Below are 8,592 nucleotides of genomic sequence, written 5' to 3' on the forward strand. Positions count from 1 at the left end.
GGCACTGGAGCTGGGAGGGATGGTGGGACTGGGGGATCTGGTGACACTTGTGGGGGGAAAGCTGGGGACATGGGGGTGCTTTGGCTGTATGAGTGGGGGGCTGCAGAACCGGTGTGAGGGGCCTGGGGGAGCAGGGCTGGAGACCCCCCCATCTTTGGGGTCCAGCTGGCCCCCAGCCCCTCATCCTTGTGGGGGTCCTGGCCCCAAGAGGTTCCCCCCATGTCCATACCTATCCCAGCACACCCCACCCCGGTTCGGGGGGGCCCTGCTCCTGCCCCCCCATCAGAGATGCCGACACACATTTGGAGCTGAGCTGTTTATTGGGGTATGGGGGGACCAGAGACCCAGAGACCCACACATGGGGACGGAGCAGGGGGCAGGGATGACCCCCCGTGGGGACTGAGGGGTGCAGAGACCCCAGTGGGGACAGGGACAGAGGATGTGCTGGGGGGCTGAGCCAGGGTATTTACAAGCAGCAGCTGGGACCTGTGGGGGGGGGAGGTCACAGGGCCCAGGGGGTCACGGGGGGGCCCGAGGAAGTCCTCAGGGGACCCCCAGGGGGTATCCTGGGGTCTCGTCACTTCTGCAGCCGCTTGATGCGGGCATCGATGTCGGCAAAGTTGTCCTCGACGATGGCCAGGTTGTCCTTCATCGTCTTCTGCACCTGGGGGAGCAAGTGGGGATGGGGTGACGGGGGGCAGGTGAGGACCCTGGGGCCAGGGGTGAGTGGGGGGCCGGGGGGACCCACCTCAGCCAACAGCACCGCGTTGTCCTTGAGAGCCCCTGCGATCTCCTGCTGTGTCGTGTCCAGGTGCACCAGCACCTGCCCGAACTGGGTGGCTGGAGGAGGACACACCTGAGTGCTGGGGAGGGCAGTGACTCCCAGCGGGTGTCCCTGAGCCCCCCCCACCCTCACCTTGCTCGTGCAGGTCCCGCAGGGTCACCAGGCGCTGCACCACGTCGGGCAGGGCACTGGCCACAGCGTCCCAGCTCTGCAGCGTCTCGTACAGCTGGTGGATCTGGGGGGCAGCAGATGGGGGGGTCAGCGCAGCCTGGGGGGATTGTTTTGGATCCCCCCGTGGCCTCTGGGCCCCACAGCCCATACCTTGCTCTGGGTGTCAGCGTCCTGCACTGTGGCCTTGTGCTTGGCGATCTCATTCACCTTCCCAAGGACGCTCTGGTGTGGGGGAAGAAAGAGACCCCAAATCCAGCAGTGGGCCCCCAAATCCAATAGTGTCCCCCAATTTCAGCAGTGCCCCTCACCTGCAGCCGAGCCTCCACCTGATCCAGCACAGCCACATCCAGAACGTTCACCTTGGCCTGCAGCACCTGCACCGTGTCCTGGGGAGGGGGGGACAGGTGAGTAACAGTGCTGGGGGCAGGGGAGGGGTGCTCCCAAACCCCCCTTGCCCAACTCACCATGAGGCTGGAGCCCTTCAGCCCCACCAGCAGTGGGTTCTGTGGGGGGAAACAGTGTCAGTGGGGCAGGAGAAGGCAGATAAAGGATGGGGCAGGAGGGACGGAGGGCAGCCCCCTCACCTGGGTGCTCACCTGGCTGTCGGGCTCACACCTCATGGCCGCCTCCAGCTGTGCCAGACGTTTCTCCAGCTCTGACACCTGTGGGGTTTGGGGTGAGGTGCTGGGACTGCAGTGTGGGGCCGGGTCCCAGGTGTGGTGCTCCCTCACAGGATGCCCCTGGGGGAAGCAGCCCCACACTCACCTTGGCAGACTGGGCAAACTGGTCCTGCTCCGGCCTCCAGTAGAGCTCAAAGGTGACGGCATCGCTGGCAGGGACGGGGCCCCGTGCAGGGCCCTTCCCCGGAGTGCTTTTGCTGCACTTGGCCACCTCCAGCTGCTGCAGCAGCCGCCTGGGGACAGGCAGGAGGGGACAAGGTGGGCACGGGGACAAGGTGGGCAGGATCCCTGTCCCAGCCCCACAGGGACGCTGCCACACCCCCCTAAGGTCCTGTCCCCCACTCACTTGGCCAGGGCACCCTCGGGGTCAGCGAAGTCAACGGCAGCACCAGGGCCCAGCACCTTCTCCAGGTGGGAGCTGAGCAGCTGCTGCTTCAGCACCTCCACCTGCCTGGCCAGGGCCATGGGCGTGAGCTCCTCCTCAGCCCCCGACTCCTTCACCGAGCTCTGGGGGGACACACAGGGCTCGTGTCACCCCAGGACACACTCTGGGACAGGTGGGAGCTCACCGGGGGCAGGTGGCTGCTCACCTGCGCACACAGGTGCTCTGCCAACCCCAAGCCCTGCCCCTGGACAAGTGGGAGCTCACCTGGATCTGCTCCACATCCCGGAGCAGCTCCTGCACCTCGTGCTGCAACCGCTGGAATCGCTGCTGTGGCGTCTCCTTGGCACCCTCACCCAGCTGTGGGAGAAATGTGTCAGGCGGCTCACGGGGGGCCAGGGGGCTCACACGGGGTCAGGGCAGCTCATGGGATGTTGAAGGGGTCATGGTGCTTCAGGGGTCTCAAGGGGATCAGGTGTCTCATGGGGTGCTCAGAGATCTCACAGGGGGTCAGGGATCTCACAGAGTTCAGGGGTCTCAGATGGCTCAGGGGTCTCATGGGGGCTCAGGGGGTTCACAGGTGCTGGCAGCACCTGGCACCAAGCAGAAGCAGCAGGTGAGCTCTGCAGGGACAGGTAAGAGCAGCCTCAAGTGACAGAACCTCAGGTGGCACCTAAAGAGAACCTAATGGGGTCAATGGGGCAGGGCAGGAGCAACCCAGGAGAGTCCTGAACCCACAGGGAGAGGGGCTGCACTGGAGCTCATCTTCCTCCTAATGGAGCTCCCCATCTGTATCCTCATGAAGCTCATCTTCACCCCCATGGAGCTCTTGGGCCTGGCCTGATGAGCCACAGTGACCAGACCTGGGGACACAGGTGTCACCCCCCTCCAAGCAGTCCAAAAATGAGCCAGGTGACACTTGGTCATCTTCTCCCCTTTGACCCTGGGTGACAGGGACTGCAGCCCACCCTGAGTCCCCTGTGAGGGTCCTGAGGAACCAGAGGAACCGGGACAGCCTGGGGAACTGTGGTGACTGAACTTCACAGGCTCAGTGAGGGCACAGGCAGGACCCTCCTTGGTGAGAACAGACCCCAGCACCAGGACATGAGGGTACCCAGGAAAGTCCTGGAGATCCTGGGGGACATCCAGCTGAACTTGAGCCAGCCAGAACCATCCCAGGTTCTCAGGAACCCCAGGCCCACCCCCAGATCCATCCTGGGACCTCAGCTCCATCCAGGACTTGCTGACCAGTGCTGCCTTGAGCACCCTCAGGGACCCGTGTTTGGGACAGGGACTCCCAGCAGGGCAGACTGGGATGGACTGGGCAGAGACCAGCACGGTGCTGCCATGGTGCTGGTGGAGCTGGCACATGGCTCCTGTGAGGCATGGCCAGGGGCTGCAGCAGGTGACCCCGGGGGTCCCATGGGACCTGAGGCACACAGGGGTGTCCCAGGCAGTCCCAGGGAGGAGAGGGTGCCCCTTGCCCACTCACCATCTCATACTCTCCAGCCTCGTAACCTGTCGTCCGTGTCCGGCCGATGCGGTCAGAGAAATCTGCACGAGGGAGAGCCGAGACCCAGCAAATCATGGGGGGCTCAGCCCTTTGGGGGTCCCCTGGCCCATCCTCAGCCTGCCCACGCCCTCTGAGCCCCCCAGCTCACCCACACCCTCGGTGCCCAGGCGCTTGTCCCGGAACTTCTCGTAGGCAGCGTTGGGGTTGATGATCAGGTGCTCCACGCTGGTGCTGCTCAGCTCCTCCTGCACACGGAGCCACGTCAGGGACAGGGACAGGCACACGGCGCTCCCCAGACTGCCAGCACCACCCCCAGCACACACAGGGATGGGGATGAGGGGCCCCAGGGCTGCCACCACCCCCAGCACACGGCGTGGGCAGGGATGGGGGGGCGCTGGCCTGGTCCTCCCCAGGACACAGGCGCAGGCCCCCAGTACAGCACCCAGCGAGAGCTCTGCTGGCAGTGATGTGGCACGTCCCCAAGGGTCCAGGGTGGGGACATCACACCCCCACACTGGCCTGGTCCCATGGGGAGGTACCCTCAAAAGTCCAGAGTGGGGATGTTGGACCCCTGGCCCAGTGTGGGGACACCAGACCCCGGCTTGGCCCAGCATGGTGACACTGGACCGTGGTCCAGCCCGGCCCAGCAGGCAGGGGTCCCCCAGCGGCCATGTCAGGACTCTGGACCCCTGGCCTGGCCCAGCCCAGCTCAGGGACTCCCAAAGTTCAACCTACCCCAAACTGTGGAACATTCCAGCAGCCCCTGGGAAGGACCAGGACCCACCACTGGTCTCTCCAGGGTGACCCCTGTCCCCGTGGGACTGTCACTGTCCCCCAGGTGTGTTTTGGCAGGACAACCTCCTCCCAGGGAGACCCCCGGCCCCCCGGGGCTGTCACTGCCCTCCGGCTGCCTTTCAGGCTGATCTCCCCAAGGGGGCCAAGGGGGTTGTAGGGCCCCAGACCCCCGGACCAAGGGGCCGTGCCCTGTGCCAGGCAGGGTGGGCACAGCTGTTGTGTCTGGGCTCCCCTCACTCCCTGCTGCCATCAAGGGGGTCCCCAGCTCAGCAGGCTCTGGTCCCAAAGGACCCCCATGTGGCCCCTCTCCAGCCCCTCCCGGCTCTGGCCCGGCTGGTTTCAGGGAGCCCCGGTTTGCTGTGGGGAGTGAGAGCGGCGGGAGCAGCGCTGGCAGCGTTAGGGGGCTGCGGTGGGTGGCAGCGGGCGACAGTGGCTGAGGGACAGTGACAGCGGCCGGGAGACGGGCGCTTACCAGCTCCTGGCGTTTCCCAGAGGTGAGAAAGTCAGAGCAAGGTTAGAGAGGGGAGAGAGAGACAAAATCCGCGTTAGAAGGTCCGGCCCGGGCCCGCCGCCCCCCGAGGGCTGGGGACCCCTGCGGGATGGGCACCCCCGCGGGACAGGGAACCCCATGGGATGGGGACCCCTGGGGGCTGGGCACCCCTGCAGGATGAGGGGCAGTGGGACAGACCCGGGGCAGCTGGGGATGGGGGCAGCAGCCCTGGAGGGGAGCAGGATGTGGCCAGAGTTTCTGGGAGTGCCCCATAACTCCCCCCAGGAGCTCCGGCTCTTCCCCAGGGGGGGAACGTGAGTAGAGCCAGGGGCTCCCCCCCAGGACCCCAACTGTGACTCAGTGGGACCCCAGGGCCCCTGGGGAGCCTCTGAAGGGCCATGAGCTGCCCCAGCCCAGCAGCCGCCCCATGCAATGCTGGCAGCAGCAAGGGGGCTCAGCACAGGCCCCCCAATGCCCAGGCAGTGTCCCCAGGGCAGTGAGACCCAGCCCAGGGGTCCTTGGGGGTCCCGGGGGTCCCAAGGCCAGGAGGGCAGTGCAGGCAGCAGACAGAGGATGCAGAGGGCAAGGCAGAGCTGGGGAGTGGCAGCACAGGGTACCCCAAAACCCCCAGTGCAGCAGGGGGAGCCCTGAGGGAACAGCGCTGGGACCCCCATGCACATGCAGCAGTGCCCCCCCATGCACCCCAAAGCAGGGCCACGCTTACTTGTGCAAACTGAGTCCAGGCCAGGCGGGAGCGGGGGGGAAGCGGGGGGAGCCCTGGTCAGTTTGGGGGGCTCCCTGAGTGGGAGGAAGGACCCCTCAAAACCCCAGAGCTGGTGAAAGGCTCCCCGAGGCAGAGGGTGGCTCAGGACCCTCCAGCCCTCTCCCCCTGCCACAGCAGGGGCCACACATCACCTCACGACTTTGTGTCTACTTTAGGCTCAAACCCCTGTTTCAGCCCATCTTGCTGCTCTGGCTCTCACAGGGTCTCTTTGACCCCCTCAGGATTTGGGGGTACCTGGTGGGCCCCTGCTCCGTGCCAGGGACCTGTGCCAATCTCCCGGACCCCAAAAGCACCAATGGGACCAATGGTAGAGGGTGGTTGCACCCCCAAGGCCTGGCACTCCCTCACTGGCTTGGGGAGCACTGACTCACCCCTTGGGCTGTGACCCCTGAACCCCCATTGTTCTCCCCAGCACATCTGGGGGTCACCCCATGCCCCTGGGGGTCCTTTCTGCCATGTGGCGCCAAGGACAGACCCCTGTGTGCCCCCATCCCTATGGGTCCCTCATGCCCCTTGAGGACAGAATCCAGTGTCACCCCCTGGGCCCTGGGGGTCCTTCAGGCCCCTCGATGATGGAGCTGTGTGTCACTCCACACTCTGGGGGTCCCCTGAGCCCCACAGGGATGGAGCCCTCTGTCACTCCACACTGAAGTTCCTGCACAGCCACCGCCAAGAATGGCCTTAGCCCAAGCCTGGGGACCCTCCGGTACTCAGAGCAGGTTTAGGGGGTCCCCCTTGATCCTCTTGGGGTGGGGTTGGGGAACTGGCAGCCCCCTTCCTCTTGTGGGCAAGGACAGCAAGGCCAGGGACACCCAGCCTGTGTGGGGGAGGCTGTGTCCTGCTCTTCCCTTCCTGTCCCCCAAAGCACAGGCAGGGAGGGGGATGGGGGGGCTATGTGCCACTGTAGGGGACATTGTCACCGTGGGCAGTACATGTCACCGTGGGGCTCTTTGGGACTGTGGGGGAACACTGTCACTGTGGGGGGACATTGTCACCGTGGGGGTGATGTGTCACTGTGTGGGATATGGTGCTGCTGGTGTGTGGGAGGTGGGAGCCGGTTCCCTGCCATGCTGCCGGTCCTGGGGGGGTCCCAGGGGGTCCCAGGGGTCCGGTCCAGCTGTTGCTCCCCCCACTGGCCAGGCCTTACCGCCTCGAACTCGGCCTGGTCATCCTCGGGCAGGTCACTGGTCTCGTACACATCGGGCTCGTTCCGGGCCTGTGGCACCATGGGCTGTGCTGGGACCCCCACCCAGCCCTGACCACCCCCAGCAGCTCCCTGCCCCCCACACCTCATCCCCATGGACATCTCCGATGTGCCACTTCTCCCTCTGGACATCGCAATGTCCCCACACCCCTCGCTGACTCCCCCATTCCCCCTTCAAACACCCCAATGTCCCCCCAACATCCCCGACTCTGCCCATCCCCTGACCTCCCCCAGTTCTGTGTCCCAATTCCCACAGTCACCCCAAACATCCCAGGGTGCTCCCAGCGCCCCAGGGATCCGTGTTCCCCCCACAGACAGGCCCTCCCTGGACCTCCCTCACCCAGAGCTCCCTGGCACCCCAAGCCCCCTCCCCAGCCCCAGCTCCCTCCCATTCCTACAGACACCCCAAATGTCGCCAGCCCCCACAACCCCTTGACCTCTCCACTCTCCCCCAGATCTTTTCAGACTTAAAACCCCTCAGATCCCCCAAATCCCCCTGGCACCAGACTCCGTCAGTCACCCCAATCTCAGACTCCCCATATTGACTTGATCCCCCCATCCCCTCAGCCGGCCTGACCCCCTCAGACCACCTCAGGACCCCTGATCCCCCCGATCCCCTCAGACCCCTCAAACCCCTCAGGACCCCTCGGATCCCCCCGATCCCCTCGGACCCCCCCGATGCCATCAGACCCCCCCGATCCCCTCGGATCCCCCCGATCCCCTCGGAACCCCCAGCCCCCACCAGTGCCCACGGATTTCTGAATTCCTGCGGATTCCCCCGGATCCTCTCACCATCCTGAGACACCCCTGCAGCACCCTCAGATCCCTCTGACCCTCTCTGACTCCTCGGACCCTCTCAGAGCCGCCCCTCTCCGAGCTCCTCAGCCCCTCCGTACCCCGCAGGTCCCCTCACTGTTCCGAGACCCCCTGGCCCCCTCAGCCCCCCAGATCCCCGCAGTTCCCTCATTCTCTCCCAGGGCCCTTATCCCACCTGAGTCCCCCGATCCCCGCAGCACCCCCTCAGACCCCCCGATCCTCCCTGATCCCCCCGGCCCTCCCGATCCTCTCAGACCCCTCAGAACCCCCGGGGCCCTCATGTCCTCAGACCCCTGAAGCCTCCTACACCCCCTCAGACCCCAGGCTCCTCCCCGGCCCGGGCCCTGACTCACGATGCCGGGCAGGTCGGCGTACTTGGGGTCGGCCATGGCGGGGGGCGGTACAGGGGGGTCGGTAATGGGGGGTCGGTATTGGGGGGTCGGTATTGGGGGGTCGGTATTGGGGGGTCGGTAACGGGGGGTCGGTGCCGGGGGGGTCCCGGAATGGCAGCGCAGGGCCGGGGCGGGGCCGATCTCGCGAGAACGACGAGGGGCGGTGCGAGAGGTGAGAGCGCAGGGGCGGAGCCGGGGGCGGGGCCTTGGTGGGCGCGGTCGGTGTGGGCGTGGCCTGACAGGGCGTGACCGGGGCGTGACCGGGGCTGGCCTGGGGGCGGGGCCTTGGCGGGCAGACGGAGCGGGGGCGGCACTGGGGGGGACAATGGGGCGGGACAGGGGACACACGGACACGGCGCGGGTCACGGGGGGTACAAGGGGGACACACCGGGGGTGACCACGGGGATACACGCGGGGGGGAACGGGGGGCGACACAGGGGTGACACAGAGGGGAACACACGGGTTGGGGCACACGGGGACACGCACGGGGACACCGGGGGAGCGCACGGGGTGCACGGAGTTCAGATGCGGGGACACACGAGGGGACACGGCGAGACACACTGGGGCACGCCGGGACACGG

The 8,592-nt window shown here is 66.3% G+C and overlaps 1 protein-coding gene across 2 annotated transcripts; it reads right to left on the minus strand.

The window, feature by feature from the left end:
• Nucleotides 1-301: 301 nt before the first annotated feature.
• Nucleotides 302-8,237, minus strand: DCTN2 (dynactin subunit 2). 2 transcript variants are annotated; one of them, XM_086870533.1, is made up of 14 exons: nt 7,973-8,237; nt 6,747-6,815; nt 3,679-3,775; nt 3,510-3,571; nt 2,285-2,377; nt 1,982-2,142; nt 1,721-1,868; nt 1,552-1,617; nt 1,420-1,458; nt 1,264-1,341; nt 1,106-1,177; nt 917-1,019; nt 749-840; nt 302-664 (listed from the first exon to the last, which is right to left on the minus strand). In XM_086870533.1, exons 1-14 carry the CDS (start codon nt 8,006-8,008, stop codon nt 578-580), a joined length of 1,203 nt encoding a protein of 400 aa, XP_086726659.1. In that variant the 5' UTR covers nt 8,009-8,237; the 3' UTR covers nt 302-577. The 2 variants fall into 2 exon arrangements, with proteins under 2 accessions (XP_086726659.1, XP_086726658.1); XM_086870532.1 differs by having other exon boundaries at nt 1,540-1,617; nt 7,973-8,186.
• Nucleotides 8,238-8,592: the final 355 nt, after the last annotated feature.

This window comes from Cyanistes caeruleus, chromosome 32 (genome assembly GCF_971803275.1).
Source record: "Cyanistes caeruleus chromosome 32, bCyaCae1.hap1.1, whole genome shotgun sequence".
Taxonomy (NCBI): Eukaryota; Metazoa; Chordata; class Aves; order Passeriformes; family Paridae; genus Cyanistes; species Cyanistes caeruleus.

Excerpts from the sequence above, each read along its gene's own strand:
- DCTN2 (XM_086870532.1), bottom strand. The coding sequence starts at position 8,008 with ATGGCCGACCCCAAGTACGCCGACCTGCCCGGCATC. Across the intron at positions 3,572-3,678 it reads CCTGGGCACCGAGGGTGTGG|ATTTCTCTGACCGCATCGGC; the intron begins GTGAGCTGGGGG and ends TCCCTCGTGCAG. Across the intron at positions 1,342-1,419 it reads TGAAGGGCTCCAGCCTCATG|GACACGGTGCAGGTGCTGCA; the intron begins GTGAGTTGGGCA and ends CCCCCTCCCCAG.